This window comes from Monodon monoceros, unplaced genomic scaffold (assembly GCF_005190385.1).
Source record: "Monodon monoceros isolate NGI ecotype Baffin Bay Population unplaced genomic scaffold, NGI_Narwhal_1 Super_Scaffold_19, whole genome shotgun sequence".
Taxonomy (NCBI): Eukaryota; Metazoa; Chordata; class Mammalia; order Artiodactyla; family Monodontidae; genus Monodon; species Monodon monoceros.
The window spans coordinates 31,149,602-31,174,322 of record NW_021703775.1 but is presented as its reverse complement, the minus strand read 5'-3'; the positions used below and the strand labels follow the sequence as shown (position 1 = coordinate 31,174,322).

General features: G+C 40.4%; 1 protein-coding gene across 1 annotated transcript in view; it reads right to left on the bottom strand.

The window, feature by feature from the left end:
* The window catches only part of PPP3R1 (protein phosphatase 3 regulatory subunit B, alpha), a 58,695-nt gene extending 41,117 nt beyond the window's left edge, over positions 1-17,578 (bottom strand). Inside the window, exon 1 of the mRNA XM_029231760.1 lies at positions 17,135-17,578. Coding sequence (XP_029087593.1) covers positions 17,135-17,137 — 3 coding nt within the window. The 5' untranslated portion in view covers positions 17,138-17,578. The remainder of the gene's footprint in view (positions 1-17,134) is intronic.
* Between the last annotated feature and the right edge of the window lie 7,143 nt (positions 17,579-24,721).

Genomic DNA, 24,721 nt, shown 5'->3' with positions numbered 1-24,721 from the left:
ATCTGTTAGGTAGCCAAATCAGGCCTACCACCTCAAGTATTTTTTTTTTAACTGAGATATAAGTAATTGACATATAACATTATATTAGTTTCAGGTGTATAACACAATGACTCGATATTTGTATACGTTGCAAAATGATCACCACAATAAGTCTAGCTGACACCCAACACCATATACAGTTAATAATTTTTTTTTCTTATTATGGGAACTTTTAAGATCTACTCTCCCAGCAACTTTTAAATATGCAACACAGTATTAACTATAGTTGCCATGCTGTACATTACATCCCCATGAGTTGTTTATTTTATACCTGGAAGTTTGTACCTTCTGACACCTTTACCCATTTCCCCCACCCACCACCCCTTGCCTCTGGCAAACACCAACTCTTACCTGTTATGGGTAAGTTTGGTTTTGGGGTTTTGTTTCTGTTTCTGAGATTCCACATATAAGTGAGATAAGGTATTTGTTTTTCTCTGACTTATTTTAGCAAAATGCCCTCAGGGTCTGTCCATAATATTGCAAATGGCAAGACTTCCTTCTTTTTTATGGCTAATATTCCATTGCATATACAAATATATATACCACAATTTCTTCATCCATCCATCCATGGACACTTAGATTGCTTCCATGTCTTGACTACTGTAAATGCTACAATGGATGGGGACGCATATATCTTTTTGAGTTAGTTTTTTCATTTTTTTTGAGTAAATACACAGAAGTGGGATTGCTGGATCACACAGTAGTTCTATTTTTAATTTATTAAGGAAACTCCATACTGTTTTCCATAGTGGCTGTCACAATTTACATTCCTACCAACAGTGCACAAGGGTCCCTTTCTCTCCATATCCTTGTCAACACTTGGTATCTCTTGTCTTTTTGCTAACAGTCGTTCTAACAGGTGTAAGGTAATATCTCGTTATGGTTTTGATTTGCATTTCCCTGATGATTAGTGATGCTGAGCACATTTTCATGTACCTGTTGGCTATCTGTACGTCTTCTTTGGGAAAATGTCTATTTAGATTCTCTGCCCATTTTTCAATCAGACTGTTTTTATGCTATTGAGTTGTGTGAGTTCTTTATATACTTTGGATATTAACTCCTTATTGGATACATAATTTGCAAATATTTTCTCTCATTTGGTAGGTCTCCTTCGTTTTGTTGACGGTTCCCTTTGCTGTGCAGAAGCTTTTTAGTAGTCCCACTTGTTTATTTTTGTTTTTGTTGCCTTTGCTTTTGGTGTCATATCCAAAAAAATCATGGCCAAGACTGATGTCAAGGAGCTTATTGCCTATGTTTTCTTCTAGGAATTTTATGGTTTCAGGCTTTATGTTCAAGTCTTTAAACAATTTTGAGTTGATTTTTGTGTATGGTGTAAGATAGTGGTCCAGTTTTCCCAACACCATTTATTGAAGAGACTGTCCTTTCCCCCATTTTATATTCTTGGTTCCTCTGCCATAAATTTATTGACCATGGATGCATAGGTTTATTTCTGGGCTCTCTATTCTGTTCCATTGATCTATGTGTCTGTTTTTATGCCAACACCATACTGTTTTGATTACTACAGATTTGTAAGGGTTTTTTTTAAATAATAGCTTTATTGAGAAATAATTCATGTACCATACAATTCAACCATCTAAAGTGTACAATTCAGTGGTTTTCAGTACATTGACAGAGCTCTGCAGCCATTACCACAATTAAATTTAGAGCATTTTCATCACCCCAAAAACAAAGTCCACATCCACTGGCAGTCACTCCCATTTCCCAGCTTCACCCCAGCCATAGACAATCACTAGTCTAACTTTCTGTCTCTTCTACATATTTGCCTATTTTGGATATTACATATTAATGGAATCATACAATATGTGTTCTCTTGTAACTGGTTTCTCTTACTCAGCAGAATATTTTCAAGATTCATCCATGTTGAAGCAAAAATCAATACATTTCTTTTTACGGCCAAATAATGCTTCGTTATATGGATATACCACATTTTATTTATCCATTCATCGGTTAATGGACATCTGAACTGTTCCCATTTGGGGGGCTATTCTGGAACATTTGTGTACGTGTTTTTCATTTTATGTCTTATGAGTATATACTTAGGAATGGAATTACCGGGTCTTACGGCAACTCCGTATTTAACATTTTGAGGAACTGTTTTCTAAAGCAGCTACAACCATTTACATTCCCACCAGCAATGTTATGAGGGTTCCAATTTCTCCACATCATCAACAGTTACCTGGTCTTTTTGATTACAGCCATGCTAGTGGGGTGTTAAGTGGTATCTCACTGTGGTTTTGATTTGTATTTCCCTAATGACTAAGGATGTTGCGCATCTTTTTATGTGTTTACTGGACATCTGTTTGTCTTCTCTGGAGAAATGTCTATTCAAATCCTTTACCCATTTTTTAGTTGGGCTGTCTTTTTATTGTTTAGTTTTAAGAATTTGTTATATATTCTGGGTAGAAGTATCTTATCAGATCTACGATTTTGATTATGGTAAACTTGGTACAGAAAATATTTGTGTTAACGAGACTGACAACACGGGGTGGCAGCTATGTATTGGTGAGGGAAGAGGTACAGTATAACATCAGAAGCCAGATATAATTCTCACTGCCAATGTTCCCATCAAAAATCTGCGACTTTTGTTCCGAGTACCAAATAAAATATTGATGAGGCTGTTTTTAGTACTATAAGGCCTATCCTCTGGTGATGTAAAGTAAGCTAGCCAGCTAATAAAAACTCAGCTGCCTGAATAAGGAATTTGGTCTTTTTTGTGGTATGCAAGAAACATGAAAAACACGACGAGACCTAAGAAAGAACTTGCTATGAGACTTGCAAGAAAGTTTTTCCTCTCTAATAAAGAGAACTTGAGGAAGTGTCCCCTGCTCTTCTTCAGCCAGATGGTAGTGTCAAATTATGACAGCCCTCTCCTGACACGCAGAGCTGTAAAGTACACTGGACTTATGTCTCTGATGGAACTGATGAACTGCTAAACTACCCTGTAACTGTCTGGCTCTGGGCTTCTTATTCTGTGAAATAATACATTCCTTATTATTTAGGCCACTTTTAGATGGGAGGATACTGTTACTCGTAATCCAAAACATTCTGATACATTTTCTATTTTGTCAATAAGCACATTACTGGATGGACAGAGCTATACAGAAATTAGAATGAAGTGATTATGAAAGCTAGATCTGCCTAGAACACTACATACTAGTTTTCAGTAGTTTGATTTTTAAAAATGTAAACAGTATTTTGCACTTTATCAAACATCTTAGGTACTAACTTACCCAATACCCACCAGAACTCTAAATCAGGCAGTCTTGTGGCTATTTTACAGATGTATATATATATATAATCCTCCAGTATAGGTCTTCCAATTCTATATCCCATGTGTGTTCTACCACATCATAGTATGTCTCATAGTATCAAATATAATGCATTAAAAGCAACATAATCGATAAACCATAATGGAAAAGAATATAAAAATAGTATGTCTATATGAGTAGTCTAACTGAGTCACTTTGCTGTGCAGCAGAGTGGCACAACACTGTAGATCAACTACACTTCAAAAAAAGCACCATAATCAACAACAAAAGGCTTGCAGTATTCTTTCAGCACTTAAATAACTGCTTGACATTATACAACTCTATGAGATGAGTAAAGTGACTAAAATGAATAATAAAATGTCCAAAGAGCTGCTATATGTTAAGTTTAAACTGGGCAAGCAGAGTGACCAGAAGAAATCTAGCACCTTCTAATAGCTCTACTGAAGCACTTACAGTGTATTAAAAATTTTCTCTCTACATGCCTGACTCAATCTATGCTGTGAAGTCTTCGGGGCTATTTATTTTTTCCTGACATCTCTGCACCTAACACTATGTTTGATATATGTAGTATGTTTGCTAGATTAAGAAATCAAAGGTTTAGAGTCTCAGCCCCCCTTTACCAGCTGTTCTAGAATACATCTAGAAAATGTTAAGATAAATCAGTTTAAGTAAACAAAATTAAACGTTCTTTATAAATTTTGAGTGTTATTTATGAAAAAGTTTGCTTACCATTTAACAAATGAAAGTAACACTCACATATAACTGACACTTTACTCAGATATGTAAAAAGAATCTTAAAGCATAAAAGAGTCCTATAACTTTTAGAATCAACAGCAATTTCCTTTTTGGTAGCTTTCCCGTTGTGCCTAACACACTTGTGCTTTCTAACTGTTTATTCACAGGACTTTCAAAGACCTCCCTATCCCTAGACGACAGATATAACTAATTCAGTTGCACCTCAGCTTCCCAAGCCACCAGGACAAGTGCCTACCTACCCATCCTGCATTAGCATTTACATTCCATGAGAGATACTACACAGGGAACTGGCTTTACCAAGATGAATAAAAATGTATGGCTTGGCAGAGGAGGCAATGAAACACAATGAAATATGGGGTGTACTATAACGACAGTTACTTACAAATGGCCACTGATTGCCTGGAGGAGCTGGGAAATGCAACTGGGACGGGATCTTGATGTTTGCCAGACAGAGAAAGCAAGCAGGAGGACATTCAGATGGAAAAAAAAAAGTACATACAAAGGCACCAATAAGTAAAAAATGATGAGGCATTTGAGAACCAAGTAGTTTGACTTGGTTATAGCATAAGCCTGGCTAGAAATAAGGATCAGAACATGAGTGCCATGAAAAGGAGTTTAAATGTTTAATTCTGAAGATATGTCACTGACTTTAAAATAAGGTAGTGACACTAGATTTCCTTTTCAGAAGAAAACCTAGTGGCAGTATGGAAGACAGAATGAAGGAGAACTTGGGAGGTAAAAAGAGCAAAGCCTCAAGTAGGCTATAGAAATAGTCCAGGTGAGTAATAAACGAAACTGCAATGATGCCAGTGGCAGCGGGGATAAAGAAGAATTTGACTCAAGAGATATTTGGGGATCTAAATGACAGGACACACTTACCATAACATGATACTTATGTTCCTGAAAAATCTCCATGTTCTTAAAACTACACATTAAAACAAACAGTTGCACATTAAAAATAACATGGCTTAAGGAAAAGAGTTGGAAGCAAGACACTCAAAACCTGTGCAACTCTGTAACCAGAGCATTAACAAAACCAACAAGAATCCTAATAAGCATATTAACATAGTTAAAGATGTGCTAAGTAACTAATAAGCCTGGCACTTTCTAAAGGCACAGCTCAAACAAAGTACAGCTGTCCCTCAGTATTCACAGGGATTGCTTCCAGGACCTGCCACAGACACCAAAGTCCGCAGATGCTCCAGCTCCATAGTCGGCCCTCGGTATCTGCGGTTCGCATCTGCAGGTTCAACCAACCCCCACGCTCGCAGTACTGTAGTTATTGAAAACAATTCACGTGTTAATTAAGTAGACACACGTAGTTCAAACCCACGTCGTTCGAGGATCAAATGTAATAGAAAAAAGTGTAAAGGGTATTTGAAGCTAAGTTACAGAAACAAAGAAAAAATGCACAAACATCTGGGGGAAATGTGCAATAAATTCTTTCAACACAGATAAATGGCCAAAATCAGTCAAGAGGAAGAATGTGGTGTATGGATAGAGTACACAGAACTCTGTTCTTCAGTAGCTTGCTGCTTTCACCTGTGTTGGTGTATTTTAGATTCAGTTGCCACTGCTTACGGCAGGAAGCATTGATATGCTGGGAACGTTGTTAAGTACATTTTCCTCTTTACGGGCAGTATGTGAGCCAGACTGGAATGCCTCAAAAGCCCCTCGAGTGAGTGACTAAGCCTCCCACCTCCAAACCAGGTCAGGAGGTGTTCTGTGTCATACTTTTAGTACAGGCTGTAACTGATGACTGCTTTAGGTACTAGTGAAGGGGAGTAAAACATATGCACCAGGTTTCCAGATAGGAGTGAATGGACAGATACTGTTTCCATTAAGGAAAATTAGGGAATAATGAAGCATGAATATGAAGATAACATAATGCATGTGGTTTTTGTTATGTTGAGTTTGAGGCGTCTTACAGACATCCTTATTTCGATAAATATAAAGTAAGCAGTTAGAGCTCTGGACTAGAGAAGAAGAGAATGATGTGGGCTGAAACTATGAATCATCAGTACATAGATGATGAAACTTTGAGAATAAACAAAGAATTCATGCATTTACTCAATTCACTCATTCACTAAATATTTATATAATATATACGAGCCTACACTGGCAGTTAGGGGGGTATAAGAGGGAAGAAGACAGCCATGATGCCCACTCCCACAGAACTCACATTATATCATGGGGAGACAGAAAACAGCCAAACACCCATAGAGCTAATTAAGCATGTGCTACAAAGACATAAAAGGTACTAAAAGAGTATAACACAGGAACATGGCCTGACCTGGCATGGGGGTGGGAGGCTCAGTCACTTACTTGAGGCACTTTTGAGGCATTCCAAACATAGTCCATGCAAAAGGCTCTGAGAGTAGAATAAACAGATGGAAGAACAAACATAGCATAAAATACTGAATAAATGTAAGGTTTAAGTGGCTACAGTATAGAGAAAGCAGAACATGGTGGAAGAAGCTGAAGTAAACAGCAAGTAGAACGAATGAAGTCTACAGGCTATGCTAAGGATTTAGTCTCTACAATGTATGAGATTTTAAATGGGAAAGTGATACAATCATATTTAAGAGGGCCCTGGACCAAAGCCAGATGAGAGGCAAGCAACAAAGATCAAAAATGGTCAGAGAGGTAGAGGAGCCACTAGCAAACGTTACAAAAAACGGAAGAGGAGAGAATTTGAAGAGTTCCCTACAAGGCCCAACATAACAAAGAAGTCAAGTAAGAAGAATGAAGAACCAAATACATTTGATGAGTGATTTCCAGACACTCTCTATTGTCACCACTATCTCAGGTGCTGTGATTCCCATTTTACACATGTACTAAACAAGGTCTAGAGTTTATAGCATTTGTTCAAGGTCACTCAGCTAGAAAATGGCAGAACCAGAATCTAAAGTCAAATCTTCCCAACTCCCAAACTCATGCTGATAATTAGAAGAGTACTGCCAACATAGTAAGTTTCAGTGGAATGCAGATGCGAAATCATTCTAGACCGGTGCTATCTAACAGACATTCATGCAATGCTGGAAATCTTCTATATCTGCGCTAATGCAGTAACTACTAGTCATAAGCAGCTACTGAGCACTTGAAACGCAGATATCGTGAAGAACTGAATTCACAATTTTATTTCATTTAAATTAAAGTTTAAATAGCCACATGTAGCTAGCAGCTACTGAACTGGACATCACAGATCTAGACTGTAGAAGACTGAAAAACAAGAAAATAAGCAAATACAGATGAGTCAAAAGTATGACGGTAACGAAAGAATGACAGCTAGATAGGAAGGCAGAGCTGAAGTATACCTGTTCATTCATAAATTCACTATTTGAGAAAGATTACTATGAGCTAGTTTATAATTCATGAAATCCTATTTATTAGGAAAACAGTTGCAACGTGAGCACACATAAAATCACAGATTTCCCTTATTTACCTATTAGCACTTGTTTTTCCTGACATTCTAATTTTTATTAAAGATTACCTTATAAACAAATAATTAAAGACTGCCTTACAATCTGGCATGCAGTAAGCTGGATGCCAGCTTACTGCATGCCTATAATAGGAGGTTGCTTGTGGCACTGCACTCAGGAGCATATGAAAGAAAACCATCCCTGAAACTAGATAAAGTATAAATAAATAAAAGTGCTAACAGACAGCTCTAACAATGCCAATGGTAAAGGTTTGACTCTTTTTGTAGGTGGCTGTGCTTCACACTCTCATCCCTAGGTTTTAAACTGCATACCTAATTTTTTTTTTAATGAATGAATGTATGTATGTATGTATAAATGTTTGGCTGCATTGGGCCTTCGCTGTTGCATGCGGGCTTTCGCTAGCTACGGCGAGTGGGGGCTACTCTTCGTTGCGGTGCGCGGGCTCTAGGTGCACGGGCTTCAGTAGTTGTGGCATGCAGCCTCAGTAGTTGTGGCTCGTGGGCTCTAGAGCACAGGCTCAGTAGTTGTGGCGCATGGGCTTAGTTGCTCCGTGGCATGTGGGATCTTCCCAGACCAGGGCTTGAACCTGCGTGCCCTGCACTGGCAGGCGGATTCTTAACCACTGCATCACCAGGGAAGTCCTGCATACCTAATTCTAACGTACAAGTAAAAATGAATTCTCTGTATTGTTCACAAAAGTCAAGAGAGACCTGGCTAGAGCACAGATGAATTTAATAATGCTCCCAGAACACAAGTCAAAGTGCTATCTCATTTACAGAAATGTTTTCTGGGATAGCAATGGGGCTACCACGTGGCCCTCCTGATGATACTGGTAAGAAAGGGCTTTAACTAACAAAACAAAACTCTGAGAAAGTAACCTATAAGAACCTATGACTTGCTGAATTACCTGTGCTAAACTTTAAAGGATTTCCTATCGAAATCTTCAAATGTTTTAAATATTTTTATAGTACAAGACTATAAAAACCAAAGACAAACCCAGAAACATTAATTAGTCACATTTCATTTCAAAATTTCATTCCTGCACCAGATCTATACATTAGCTATAATTACTGTCAACCCATGACCACAAGTGGATATGGGAGTCCAAGGAAAAATCAGGAAAGGGAGAAAATGAATTTGGACTGTTGAATAAAAAGTTTATTTGGAAGGGCAAAAGTGAGGAAGAAATTTTAATCTGGCAAGTTTGAAATAAAATAGATGCTTTCTCCACTACACTTCAGAGATCATTTTCTCTTTTTAATTTAAAAAATTGTTATCCATGCTGTTAATAAGGTGCTAAGTGGAAAAGTAAGTACAAAAAGTGTTCTAGTAAAATAGTATTTTCCCTAGAGTAATTTCATAAGAATATTGACATAGTTCAGACCCTAGCTGAAGTATCAACCTCAACCATTATGAAATTGCTAGCTAATTTAAAAAATTATGCTGAGTTGTTTTTGACTCAATGCTTACCTTGGAATAAAACTGCCTGTAATTTGTAAACTAGAGCATGACATCATTAAAAATCTCTTTAAGTCTGACCTTTTTAATCTTACTTAATAAAAGCTAAATTATAAAAGATTAATAAATCCACACACTGGCATAGCTTAAAAAAAAAGGATGGGGGGAACACACCAAAAAAAACTTCTTGGAAGAATATACAAGAAACTTAACAATGATCAACACAAGGAGAATGGATGGCCAGGAAAGACTTTCCACTGTATACCTTTCAGTGTGGTATTATTTTTTAAGCAAATGTATTGTGTGCTTAGAACTTTACAAAAGTTTTAAGAGTATTAACCTTCAACTAGATGTTCCCCTTACCATAAAACCTGAACTCAGAAAACAGTTCCTTTTAGAACTATGTAATTTGATCAGAAATTACTAACGCAAAGACTGACAAAGTATTAAGCTAGTTTCTTGTTAAAATTCCTGTTTCCTAGATTAATTTCCTAAGTCCTGGGTCCACCTACTATTTAATAAGGTTTACTTAATACCCTGTTAACTGCCTATCAAATCTTTCAAAATCTATACTGTAATCGTTTGTTTTCCATACTCCTCACCCTCAACCTCATCTCATTCACCTCAGCCTCATTCTCAACTTCAGCAGATGATCTTGCCTCAAACTATCCCCAGTTGCTGAGGTGATTTTAGGTCACCTAGTTTGAACTCCATTATTAAAACATACCTGTCGTCATGGCCTACTCTCCTCACCTTGTTTTTTTCCCTCTTTTTTGATGTCCCTCCTTTCCTTTTACCCATCTTCTTTCTACCACTTCTAGGGCTCATTCCACTAATCATCCTCTTCCTCACAGATCCCTCTCCCTGTTTCTCTTCTAACTCTAAAGAATACTGACATTGGGACTCTCCTGGCGGCTCAGTGGTTAAGAATCCGCCTGCCAATGCAGGGGACACGGGTTCGAGCCCTGGTCCGGGAAGATCCCACATGCCACGGAGCAACAAAGCCCGTGTGCCACAACCACTGAGCCTGCGCTCTAGAGCCCGCAAGCCACAACTACTGAGCTTGTGTGCCACAGCAACTGAAGCCCATGTGCCTAGAGCCCGTGCTCTGCAACAAGAGAAGCCACCGCAATGAGAAGCCCGTGCACCGCAATGAAGAGTAGCCCCCACTCACCACAACTAGAGAAAGCCCGTACACAGCAACGAAGACCCAACGCAGCCAAAAAATAAAAATAAAAATACTGACATCTCCTATCCTGCAAAGAATTACCTCAACTGTAAACCACTAGAGTTAACTTTTCTTTGTCCATTTTTCCATAAATGTCTCAAAACAGACGCTCACTGCCTCCACTGTCTCATCAGCACTTACTCCTTTATTCTACTTATTTGTCCACATGTTCCTTCTTCAAACGCTACTTAATTATCTATCATATATCAAGTATTTGGAATATAACAATGAAAAGACAAAGACAAGGCCTCTGCATTCTCAGTTTACATTTCTTTGCAATTTTATTTTCATTACCTAGGACTTAATTGAAGTTGCTGTCTCAAAGATTATAACCTCTATAATAGTTTTCATTTTTATCTCCTCTCCCATGTTAATGGATGAGAAAAGTCTCTCTTGTCTAAGGAGACTCATATACCCTCCTACCTCCCTGGGGCCCTCAAACTATTAAGAATTCCATCTTTTCTCTTTGAGTCTTCAACTGCTCCCTCCTTCCTGGCTTGTTCCCTTAACCCCCAAAATAAATTCTTCCTCAAACCTAAATTTTCTAGATTACATCATCTCTCCTTAAGTCAAAGCATTAAAGAAGTCTATACTCAATCTCTGGCCACCCATTTACTACTCAACTCACAGCATCCTTGCTTTCCTTGCTACCAGTACAAAATGGTGTTTTTCTGTACTATTGCCAAAGTCACCAGAACTCTTCTGATCCTTCCAGAAGACACTTTAAAAAAAAAAAAAAAAAAAAGGGAACCCTAGTACACTGTTAGTGGGAATGTAAATTGGTACAGTCACTATTTATTTATTTATTTATTTGGTGGCATTGGGTCTTTGTTGCTGCGCGTGGGCTTTCTCTAGTTGCAGAGAGCGGGGGCTACTCTTTGTTGCGGTGCGTGGGCTTCTCGTTGCCGTGTCTTCTCTTGTTGCCGAGCACGGGCTCTAGATGCGCGGGCTCTGTAGTTGTAGCACACGGGCTTAGTTGCTCTGCAGCATGTGGGATCTTCCTGGACCAGGGCTCGAATCCATGTCCCCTGCATTGGCAGGCGGATTCTTAACCACTGCGCCACCAGGGAAGTCCCCAAAAGACACTTTTAAGTTCTTCTCTTTCCTGATCTCCGCAAAATCTAGACACTGCTGACTCCTTCAAATATGACATCACTCTGCTAATTTTCCAAATACCTATTTATTCTCAGACAACACTGACAGGTTCCTCATCTCCTACCTGCCTCTTAAATGCAGTGTTCTTTAGGGTTTGTCCTCTTCTCTTATCGTTTTATATTCTTTCTCTATGGGATTTCATTCAGCTTCATGGCTTCTATTACTACCTAGAACAAATACACACAACACTCAAGTCTTTAATATAAGCCCAGATTTCTCTTCCAGATCCAGATATAGCCAATTACCTGTTGGTCATATCCACCTCGGTGACCCATGACTATTTTATTTATTTTATATAAATTTTTATTTTCGGCTGCATTGGGTCTCCATTGGTGCACATGGGCTTTCTCCAGCTGTGGCGAGCGGGGGCCACTCCTCGCCGCGGTGCACGGGCCTCCCACCGCCGCGGCCTCTCCTGCTGCGGAGCACGGGCTCCAGGCGCACGGGCCTCAGCTGTCATGCCACACGGGCCTAGCCGCTCCACCACACGTGGGGCCCTTCCGGACCAGGGCCCGAACCCTTGTCCCCCGCATTAGCAGGTGGACTCCCAATCACTGCGCAACCAGGGAAGTCCCCCCATGACTACTTTAAATTCACCATGTCCAAGGTAGAAATCATCACCACTCCTCCAAATCTACTTCTCCTGTATCTCCTAGACAGAGAATGTGCATTTCTAACAAGGTTCCAGATGATGCTGATGCTGCTAGCTCAGGATCCATATTCTGGGAATCACTGCTCAAACATATGCTGCCTCTTCCTACCTCCAGGCTGTCAGGTTCCTTCTGCTATCTCCTAGACCACGGTATCTATGCAGCAGGCACTGTTAATATTTCACAACACTCTATCTTATTGAACTTAGACTCTTGCAACATAGCATTCTGAGCATTAATTACCAAATGATGAGAGAAGACTAGAGATGAAACAACAGTCAACCCAGAAAGCTGGATGTTTCTTGAGGGCAGAATAGCATTCTAGTGTATCCCTCGAATCAAATCTTACCCAAGTACATACGCTCTTGATAAATATTTGCTGAGTGGATGGCAGTTTTATCTATCCGGTCACCCAAGCCAGAAGCCACAGCAAGATTCACCCCTTCCTTCCCCATAATCCAAGTCACCAAGTCCTATCTTCTGCCTCCTAAATGTGTCTCATACCTGGTCCCTCCTCTCCATCTGCACTGTTATTACGTTCTTTCAGGTCCTTAATATCTCACTTTACAGTAATAATTTTTTAATTGGTCCCCATGTCTACATTCAGCTATCCTATTTTATCCACATGACCATAAGATTGATCCCTCTAAAACAGTAAATGAGACGATGTCATTCTCCTGCTTGAAAACAATAACTTCCCACAGGCTTTAAGGAAAAAAATATTAATTCCCTCATGTGATATGCAAACCCTTCTAGGATCCTGCATCAATCTACCTGACCACTCTGCCTCTCCATTCCACCCTACCCCCCTACCCTCCAGCCATGCTGAACTGGCTTATATATTCATGCCTCAGTGGCTTTAAACATAAAGCTTTCTACCTAGAGTGTCTTTCCCACTGGCTAAATATTCATCCTTTTAAGCCTCAGCTCAGGCACCATCTCTTCCATGAAGCTTTCTTTGAGTGACATTCATTCATCTCTCCATCCAATCCCCACCTCAGTTTGGATTACACCTCTCCCCTGCCATGTGCTCTTACAGGACCCCATGTTTAGTTTGTTAATAGCACATATCACACTGCATAATAATTGTCTTGTTCACCTAGTTGATTAAGTTCCTTGGAAACTATAATTATGTCTTCTGTTTGTATAGTCAATGCTAGGTATATTAACAGACACTCAACTAAAATTTAAATAAATGCATTCCATGCTATTCTCTAAACAGTGGCTCTCAAAATTTAGCATAGATCAGAACTACCCAGAGGTATATAAATCTAGACTGCTTGGCCCCAGCCCCGGAGTTATAGATTCAGCTGGTTCAGGGTGGGACGTAACAGGTTCCCAGATGATGCTGATGCTGTCCAGGAATCACATTTTGAGTGTCAGTGCTCCAAATCTATGTTCTCTCTTCCTAGCTCCAGGATTTAGAGTCTTTTCCTAGCTACCTCCAACTCTGCTTACTGCAATGCTAATCTTTTTAGACCCAGCTCAATTGTCACCTCCTTCATAAAACTTCCCCTAATCCCCAAAGAAACTGATTTTGCTCTTTCCTCAATTTCTGTCCAGCTTTGTGTATATTATTCATATGGTAACATGCTAACTTTCTTTCACACCTATTGGCAGTTGTCTCATGTTCTCTACTTAAATGAAGGCAGGAAACCTGCCTTAATCATTTTGATATCCTCCACAACCTGGCAGAGTAACCAGTGAAATGCAGACGAAACCTACAAGTATTTGTTCATCTGAACGAATCCCTGCAGACTGCCCCGACTCTGGGCCCAAGGTCTGTCTGACTCGCTTAATCCTCCTGGCCCAAGCTGACTTCTTACACTGCCTTGTACTTTTGCTTGCCTTACAACCTATGACAGATGCCTGATCCTCGCACACTTGTCTGTCCCTCTCTCATTGCTGACTGACCCTTAGTCAGCTTCTTTGCCTTGTACTCTAAACCCTTTTATTTTCTTAACCACTATGGGACATAGTAAATGGAGAAATTTTCTCTTTATGATTGATCTGAATTTTAATTCTGCTGGCCATAAGACAGGTTGCTTGCTTTTTTCTGAAGTAGCCTTTCTTGGTCAGAGAATTCAAACTAAAATATGCTGTGTACAACTCCAAGTGCAGTTATTGTAGACAGCAATAAATGTGTTTTAGGTTCTATTTACAGATGGTGGAGATAATTGTAATACAAAGTTTAAAAACACAAAAACATAAAAAAGGTCACTTATGATATGTAAGGTTGGCCTAAGAAACAAAACTTAAAAGAATAGCTAATTATTTATGCACTATGTTCATATATGCATCCAAAACAAAATTTGTATTACCTATTCCAACGAAAAAAAGATACCAAAACACCTGGTCATATTTCTGAGTTACAGTAATGACATAGTAAAAACTACATCTGATACATAAAAAGTTAACTGTTTCTAAAAATGCCCCTACAAAATTTACTCCTTCAAAAATTACTGAGAGACTATTTTCAATCACACCGATCTAAACATTCTACTTGATTATTTTATTCTTATTTTACCTCTGTGTGTAACACTTAAGTACTCTATCTAAAACTATACATACCTACCTAGAGAAAATATTGTGATGATATATTTATTTCAATAAATAAACATCCATTTATTTATTTAATCATAGACAACTGACCAGTAATGGTTCAAGAAAAATTCTTTGGAGCTCAGTACTCACATTTTTATATGCATATGCATAATTTTCAGCCCATCTGCTCAACAGTTTAATATGACCCAAATAGAGATGAAGGGATATAACAGGAAAACAAGAAGTAGGCTACTTTTAAGGTAGCAAGTAAAACTAGTACCTGTCAAAAAAGATTCTTGATAGGCTCAATTCAATCTCTAAGCCTTTTTACTTTCCCCTTACTTGAATTAATCACTGATATTCATAAATTAAAATCTGTTGACAAAAATATACGTCCATAACACTCAGTAAAAGTTATAAAGATTTTCCAAAGGGAATGAAAGTTTTCAGAACTGTATGCCCAATTAACAAGATAAATGAACCAGATCACTCCAAAGTCCAATTTATTTGAATTAATCAATATTCCATATGGCAGAGTTGAGCTACAGTCCTGACACTTTCGAACCAGTGCTATATTCAGCAGACCAACATAATCCTAAAAGTTGAGGGGCCACTGTCACAACAAATTATGTCCTGAAATGTTATTGAGAGGACGGCAGGAAAAAAAGCCAAGAGTGAATCAGAAAATAAATACTAAAAAGGAAACTGTAAAGAAGAGAGAAATAATGACCTGGAAGAAAAAAATCTCATACGGTGATTTTAAAATATTTTTGAAAAATAAGGAAACACTGAGTATCAGGAAGATAAATTTAAGACCTAAAAGAGAATTTTCAAAATTCAGCCTGTTGTTCAAGAAAAAAAAACTATTTGTAAAGCAGATCATTCTGCTATACACTGCATAAACAACAAGACTAGGTCACTGTTCCTCAAAACGTATCATTTATAAATAAAGGTAAAAACACTGGACAAAGATCTTCAAGATCTGGACCTTCAGGTAAAACACATGTATAGAGAAGTTGTATTAAAGCACTAAAGTTCAATTCATAACTCCAAAAGATTATGCAAAAAAAAAAAAAAAAAGGCTGCACTATGAATGGCTCCGCTCTAACTTGTTTTCTGTAAGTCTCGAAAAGCCTAAGTTTTGACTCGGAAGGCCAAAATCGTCTCTGAGCTGCCTCCGAAGTTGGCAGGGTAAAACTTTCTCTACATATCAAAACCACTAATCGTTTATTAAGTCTGCTCCTAATCTGAATTTTAAGGACACTAATAGGTGCACTTAATCATTTGTCCTGTTTTAAATAAAAGCTGACTTACTTGACTAATGTCACTTTCTTCCCCCCCAATCACACAAATTGATCCCAAGTTGCAGTCCACAGAATTTCTCTCTTCACTCACCCACCGCTCTATTTTGAAATGCTTAATATCTACACACAAGGTGAAATAAATGCAATTACAAGGTGCAAGACATTACGCCAAGCAATCCGTCGAAAAATCTTCGGACAACTGTTTAAAGACTTGTAGAAAAAGCCTAACGACCAAATCACCTGTTCGGATATCTGATATAGATGAAAAAGCACTGCATACTTTTTCTACTATGCATGCAATTCTTGATTACAAAGAGGAAACTGCACCGGCTAGCCGGAGCGACAAAACCGGTAGGGTAACAGGCTAAAAGGGCGTCGTTGATTTCTTGGCTACAGTGACAGAGGCGGGAGACACACCCCTAGCGTCGGTCGGAAACACTACAGCAGTGAATTCTACCTAGGGATTAATGTGAGGCTAAGGAAAGACAAATTTAAATCGCCATGATTCAAAAACAATCAGCACAGGAGAGACTTACGAAGGTAACAAAGAAAACGAAAAACCCTTGGCAGTAAGTAAGCACTAAAAAACAAGTATCTCCGTTTATCACAAACCGAATTTAGACTTGTTTTCATGAATCTACACCTTAGACCTCTCCGGTTCGCCACTGCAGAGTAAAGTAGCAGCGAAAAACAACCAAAAAACAAAAAACCTCGTACGTTTGCAAACAGCAGTGAAATAAACACGAACTGGAGAGGGGGAAGTAAGGCAGAATTCCTTCCAAGGCTCGTTGCTTGAAAACAGAGTATGAGTGGGAGAAAGAGCAGCCCTGGAGAGAAAGTGGGTCTTATATAAAGGGCCATTTGCCACACATGATTTCCACAGGATTCCGGAATCTCCCCGAACTTGAGAGAGTGAGTCTGGGGGTGAGGGGGGGCTCCACGTGGAAGAGGGTCCGGAGAAAGGGAAGGCAGGCCGATCTGAGGGCTGTCCGGAGCGGACGGCCCAGGCAGCGGGGTGTCGAGGCCGGGGCGGAATCCCGGGGGCGCCGGGGGGGGGTGCGAAGGGGCGCCCCGCGGAGGCCCGGGGGCGGGCGGCGGGGCCCCGCCGTGCTGTCAATAGGCCGCCCGCCGCCCCCGGGCCGATGGGGCTCTCTCGGGTCTCTCGAATTTTCCACCGGGGGAAGCCGCCCCGGGGCGTCCGGACTCGCCCCCGCCCCTGGAAGCGGCGGGCGGGGAGCGATGGTGCGTGGGGAAGCCAAAGGCTCACCATTTTGCTGGGCGGTCGGCGGCTCGCTCGCGCGGAGGAGTGTCGGCGCTCAGACTGGCTCCCGCAGGAAGCGGCGGCGGCGGCGGCGGCGGCGGCGGCCCAACTACGGTCGGCTGGGGCGGCTGCGGCCCTCGGGACGCCCGCGGGGGAGGGGGTGCAGGCTGGGGGAGGGGAAGCGGCGCCGCGGAGACCGCGCCGGCCGGGTGACTGGGCACACGCGGGATCGAGCAAGGAAAAGAGAAATTAAGGTCGAGATTCAGAGAAGGAGAGCGCGGGAGGAGAGACGGCGAGAAGGGTGAGAGACAGAAACGGGGGGGAAAGGGGGCCAGGAGGCTCGGGGGCTGCAGCCTCGCGCTCGTGCTCGCGCCCGCGCAGGAGCCGTAACGGACTCACTGCAGTGGCTCGCGCTGACCCGCAACCTCAAGGCACGAAAAAGGGGGAGGGCGGGACAGGGAGGGGAAAGCGGAGCGCAGCGGCGCTCTGGGCGGAGGGCGGGGGCGCGCGCGGAGCCGGCAGCGGGGGCGGGGCTTCTGCGAGCGCCGCACATCCGGGAACCCGCGCGCCGGCTCGGCGGCGGCCGCCGTGGCGGCGCTCTGGCGAGCTCTGGTTGGGGAGCTCGGAGCGCGCCGACCACGTTCGCCCTCCGCCGGTCGCCCCCTGCGTGCGGGGCGGGGGGAGCGCGGGGGCGGGGGCGCGGACGTTGGTGACGTCGTGTGGCGGAGCCCTTCCTGTCATGTGGCTGCAGGCGGGCGGGGTTGGAGGGTGAAGGGGAGAGAGGCAGGGCCGGGAGCAGAAGGAGGAAATACGAGGGTGCCCGGGGAGGGAGGAAATGCGAGGGGTGCGCGAGCACCGGGCGAAGGGAGCCCTGGACCCTGGAGTGGGAGCCTCGTTGGGGAGGAGGAGCAGATGAGCGGCCTTAAGGTCGGAACCACCCAGGTTCCTCACCAAAAAAAAAAAAGAAAAAAAAGACAATCCCGGTCCTGGGGCTAGAGGGAATCAGTTTGCACTCGAAGACAGGTATCTTTGCACCAATGGGATGGCTTGGACCCCCTACAGAATGCATGTCGCATCTAGACAGTTGTCACCCCGGTGCAGCACCCGCAGGCCCACACTCCAATATGGGTTGGCAGTCAGGAGCCGGGTTGGAAAGACAGAAGAGCCAGAGTTGGCCGCAGCTTGAGGCGCTGGGAGTCACAGGACAACCGAGTAGAGGGGATGCTTCCCACTGCCGCAAAGCCCTTGTCAGCCAGCTCTGGATTTTCCTTAAACCCTCCTGGCTACCTTTTGACGCGGGGAGGCAGTGTTTGTTTTGGAAAAACGCTATAAAACAGATTGACCACTTGCCCCTTTAGTCGTGTTGTATCCACTGTGGTGGCAATTAGCATTCCCGGAAAATTCAGACAGCGGTGGGAAATGGAGTACAGAAAAGCATAAGGAGGAGAGTTATGAAAAAGCTGCCAGGAGAGGTGTGATAAACATAATGAAGAAAACATTTTGCAACAGTTTTAACCACTTCTTTTCAAGTCTGGATAATCTCGTGCGTGTGTGTGTGTGTGTGTGTGTGCGTTTGTGTGAGTGAAATAGAGCAAGAGATGTTTACTGAGTGGTCAGAAACTCCTTATCGACAAATCCTTTTGAGTAGTTTTATAAAAAGCTATAGTGTTTTTAAAGGCAGTCTGTTAAAGCTCCTTACGTGAGAGTTTTATTCTTATGCGCTGTGATAAGCACTCATCTTTTGTAACAGAAGCTCAGTGATGTGCGCTGTCTCCCCCCCCCCCCCCCCCGTTTCTTTAAGAACTACTTTGTTTCCGTGTCAGAATAAATAAGGAAAAGTAACTTTGATGACAAGCTGTATCACACAGTGAATGTATCAAGGAAAGGCCAAGAAATGACCCTGTTTCTTCCACCGTTTAATCTAAGAGTCTTGACTTAGATATATTGCTATTTAGATTCTAAAATGTATTCCAAAACAGGGGGAAATCCCTAAGGCAAATTGTCATTTACGTTTTCTAGGTATATTATTTTTAATTAGTTTTTCATCATATAATTAAGACAGGCTCATTTTTTAAAAGTGCAATATTTTAAGCATTCCTCCCCCTCAGCTCCACATCTCAGAGATAATATAATCACTGTAACTGCGTTTGTGTGTCCCTCAGACATATTTAGTGAAAATCAAATTTATCATTTTGACTGAGGATTAAATACTAAGAAGGAATTTGAGCTATATGGGATGCAGTAGGTTTAGAGTAACCCATAATTTTGTCATGATTTGAGCCAATTCAGAGTATAATCATTTAACAGATATCTATTGTGAACCTAAATCAGGAATTCAGGAGCTCAGCACTGTGAAAGGTTGGTTAGCCTCTGTGACTGATGAAAGCAAGAGACACAAGGCCAGTTCACTTGTTTCTTCCCATCCTGCAAAGGTACCAGAGTTCACCACTTACATTCTCCCAGCTTTGTGTATACTGCATAAAATACAGACACGTAGCAGGTAACTCTGACACTGAAACAAATTATTCGGAATCCATTAAGAGAGGTAAATCCAAAATGCACCTTTAATATCCTTGTTTTTCCCCTGAGGTCAAAAAAGAAAGTATGATAAATTATCACTCTCCTTTTTGTCATTTTCCACTAAGGCAACAGGTACCAAATAGCCCTGCCAAAAACGCACATGTTTTTAAATAATTAGAAAAGTGAAGAGGCAAAGGACATATCTAATAAGTGGATTGTTATTCCTAGAAAACTTAGCAACCAAAAGATGATTCTTGGGAAGCATTATGGAGGTGAGTTGGAAGGAGAGACACTTAAGATAGAGTTACCAGTTACAAGAATGGTAACAGCTAGGCATGCAGTAATGAGACGTACCAATGGTGGACAAAGGAAGGGGTCAATAGGAAAGACATGGAGTAAAAATGGACTGACTATGCAACTTAGCAGGTGTAGGGAACAAGAAGAGGGAGAAATATAAGATGACTAGTTTTAGTTTGGATGACAGAAAATAGTGTTACCATTGAGAAAAATAAAGAAATCAGGAGAAGTTTGATTGCTGAGTGAAACAGATGAGATTGGATTTTAAAATGCTAAATCTGTGTTGCTGGTGAGATATCTTTGTGGAAGCACCCAAGTAGAAAGAAGCCGGAGGTGCAGGGTAGAAAGGGAGAGAGATGTGGGAATCAACTGAAAAATAGAGATTGTAATTGAAATCTTCAAATGTCCCCTCACTTAGTGATAAGAAAAAGAAAGGACCCCAAGATCGTAATAAAGTTGCTAAGTAGAAAAAAAATTTTTTAAGTTTTAAGGAAGAGAGAGAGTAATGTTTACAGTCATATTTGACCACAGCAGCTTTAGGCTTCAGTATCTCCATGGTTATCTTTAAGAAGTTAGATATGTCACAGGTAATTTTATCCAGATCATTGTGATATCCAGAAATCTGCCTAATAATAAAGGTCTGATTGCTGTTATTTACTTATATATCGTATATAAGAGTGGCAGAGGAGCTAAATTACCACTTCTGTAGTTATTTAAGATATTCCAGTGCAGTATTACCCTAAAATACCTACTTTCATTCATGATTATATTGACTAATGTTAACGAGAAACCACATTTAATTTTATACGCGTACATGGGAAGAAAATGCCAATTGAAAAAGAGACTCAATTAAAACAACTTATCAGTAATGTCTGTTCCTTTTTAGTACACATCTGTTAACATACATTTAGAGGAAACGTCTACCTCTCCTCCTAGATAAAATATATATGTCCCAGCTCAAGAAGCCAAGATTTAAGAATATTTTGTACCTTTCTGCCACCTAGTTTCACACACAATTCTCTTTGCTGTGGGCACCAAGGTTGCATGGGGAAGAAATCACCTTCCTTCCCAGAATCCCTTTTTATACTGAGAAGAAAGCAGGGATGCCAGCTAGCCCCCTGCTCCAAGGTGTGGTTGAGCAAAGGTTCCTTGGCACCTGAGATGGCAGGGAAGTGGCTAGCTCCCCTCTTGCTAAGCAGCAGAGGTTTGAGCCAAGGATTCTGAGTTCCATCTGGGAAACTCATTTCTCCATAGAAACCATTTCACAGAGAGTTCTATAAACAATGGCCTTCTTAACAAAAGCCTACTTAAATTATAATGTAGCTGAAACTCTGTATTTGCTATTAAAAACACAATGATAGAAAACAGTGCTGTTAAAAATATATAGCTTTATGAATTAATGAGTTTAAGGGAAATGTATACCAAGTGCTGGATGGAATATTTTTTTTTAATTTTAAGCATAACTACTTTTTAAATTATGGAGCATATGCAACTTTTCTAATTCCCGTAAAGAGAATTAATAATATTGAATCTGTTCAAAATAAAATCTTCTCTATTTTACTTTTCAGATGAAATCCAGATTAGAAATATTTCTTAATTAGGAAAAGTTTCCAAAAATTGTGTGGTAAATTGGCTGTATAAGTTATTCCTGTATTATATACTGGACAAAAAAGGAAAGGGGGTGAAGGAGCTTCCAGAGATTTATTCCGGAACCTCTTAAATCCACATCTAATTCCATGTGCTGAACAAAAAATCCAGTGTTTTTAAAGGCAATATGTTAACACCTTTTACATGATGCACTTTATTATATTTCTATACTGATTATTTTTCTATATGATAAGTACATTACAATTGAGTAATTATCTGCATAAAGATGACAGTTGAAACCATGAGAAAGAGGACAGAAATCAGAAAGCATAGAAGCAATAGGGCAAGACCAAGGGCAGAACCAAAGATAACATTTACACTTAAGCGGCTGAAACAGAAAGAAGTGACAGAAAAGAAAATGGACTAGGCAGAAGGGCAGGAGACCCAGCAAGGATGCTCAGGAAGCCGAAGGAGAGGGGTTCAAGAGAAAGGGGTGGTCCAGCAGTGTGGTCAAAGAGGACCAAGACAGATGGAGTAGCGCAGGGAATTGGTTTACATTCATGCATATCCATTGAGATGTCCTAGAGTGTGTCTTGAAATAGTTTTTCTGAATTAGAATTCTCTTATTTCTTTGCTCTCTTACACATAAAAATGAGGACCAAGAAAAAGCCATTTATTTGGACTCTGATAGTATTTCCATTTTACTAGTTTACGAAGAGTATTTACCTTATAGCATTTACCTAAACAGTATTTACCTAAACATAACAGAAAATATGATTTAAATGAAAAACAGATATCACACTAGAGAAAACCTGTTTGTCATACTTGTTAACTCTCATATATACTTGCACACTCACATTATCCCCACATGCTCCACACAAGACAATGTGTAGCACTAGAGTGAGACCCTACTTCTAATCCCACCTCTGGCTCCAGTCCACTTCTGAATGAATTATGAATTTTCCATTTATGAATTTTGGATAGTTGTTTAAATCTAAGTCTGTGTTGTGTAGTGTGGTAGCCTCCAGCCACTTGTGGCTGTTTACATTTAAGTTAATTAAAATTGAATAAAATTAAAATTCAGTTCTTCTGTCTCATTAGCTACATTTCAAGTTCTTGATAACTGTATATCTAATGGGTATCATACTGGCCATCAAAAAAAGTCCTATCGAACAGCACTCATCGAAGTCCTTTACCTGAAAATATTCATCACCAACCAGTAAATAATGTTTGTTTATTAGGAGGGTAAGCAAATTTCAAATACAAGTTAATTGAAACTAGCTTAGGTGCCCTTGGCATTTGAACAAACATGTAATACACACACACACACACACACACACACACACAAAACAGAAAAGTATATCTGAAATGATGAAAATGAAATGATGAAAATGTACTAATCTCAGGAAAAAACTGCAATGTGGATATATTAGAAAGAGAGAGAGACTGAAAAATTAAAAATTTAAAGATTATTGTCAGTACTTTTACTGACAAAAAATGCATATATTCTATATTAAAATGTTTAACGTAGCTTTTTCAACATCTAACTGGATTGCGACAAACATAATAAAAAATTTAAAGTTATAAAAATATTTTTAGCAACTGCATAGAATTAATAGTTAATTTACTTTGTTTTCATTAAAGACATTTTTTAAAATTTATTTATTTATTTATTTTTGGCTGAGTTGGGTCTGAGTTGCTGCGTGTGGGCTTTCTCTAGTTGTGGCAAGCGGGGGCTACTCTTCATTGCGATGCGCGGGCTTCTCATTGCGGTGGCTTCTCTTGTTGCAGAGCATGGGCTCTAGGCACGCGGGCTTCAGTAGTTTTGGCTCATGGGCTCAGTAGTTGTGGCTCATGGGCTCAGTAGTTGTGGCTCACGGGCTCTAGAGTGCAGGCTCAGTTGTTGTGGCACATGAGCTTAGTTGCTCCACGGCACGTGGGATCTTCCGGACCAGGGCTCGAACCCGTGTCTCCTGCACTGGCAGGCGGATTGTTAACTACTGCGCCATCAGGGAAGCCCGAAAGAGTTTTATTTTCTACTGTAATCTGATCTCCATATTTTACCCACAGCATTAATACAGATTTCAGGTAGCAATCAGGACACTATAGAGAAGTTTTAAAATGCAAAGCGAATGTATAAGGGATAAAGTATGAAACCTGTCATCTCACAGAGATTCCTAAGAGATCTTTAGTAAATAAGGGATCAGGGTTTCAGTTTTATATTCCATCTAAAAATAACATTCCTTAGTGCTGAATCAGGACTTCGAGCATACAGCATACTGAATCCTCTTCTTTCAATGACCAGGGTTTTTCTCAGGGAATTTTCAAGGTAGGCCTTGGCTTCCAAAGGAAAGGAAAGGAGTAAGCTGGCAAAACAAGATTGGTTTGGCATAGAATATCCATTCACTGACTTAACCCAGCTGATATATGAAAAGGTAGGCACACAAGGATCAGGCTAAGCCCTAGAAAAGGAAACAGTGTTTTGCAGATTATAACCCACAGGTACTAGGGATTACTCATTTTAGATGGCAGATCTCAGAAGTGCCCCCAGACTTCTCCTGGGAGTGAGGAGGCAATGCAATGCCATTGCAGTGCCATTAAGGGAAAACCGTGCCCTTACGGTATGGTAAACCATATCTGGGGCATAGCTTAGGATGGCATTTCCTAGACGGATGTGTGGAGAGTGGGGAACTCTGAAGCTCAATACGAGGCATTAGTAACCTGTCCTTTACCTCCATCGTTTCCACTAGAGGGAACTACTCTGAACGGTCCACTTTTGAGCAAGCCTGGTTCTCGCTTTTGCATGCCACTGGACCCTGGGTAATTGTTTAGTGACATAAATGGAAGAGCTTAATTCGAAATGGCCCCTGGGGGAAAACCATTGGATCAGTAACATGGTTATTATGGAAAACGTTTTACATACAGAAAATTACAAAAAAGAAAAATCATCTGTAATCATGTTAGCAGGAGATATCATTATTTATATTTGGATGTGTATCCAATCTTTTTTCTATGTATATACACAGGAAAAAAATTATGTATGTATAATATATAAGTGTATATAATATATAAGTTAAAAATTGGGACCTACTGTCTTATATTTTTCTACTTACTATTTTGGAAATTTTCCCACACCTATACATATTCTTCAAGAATGTGATTTTTAATTTTTATATATTCACTAATGTT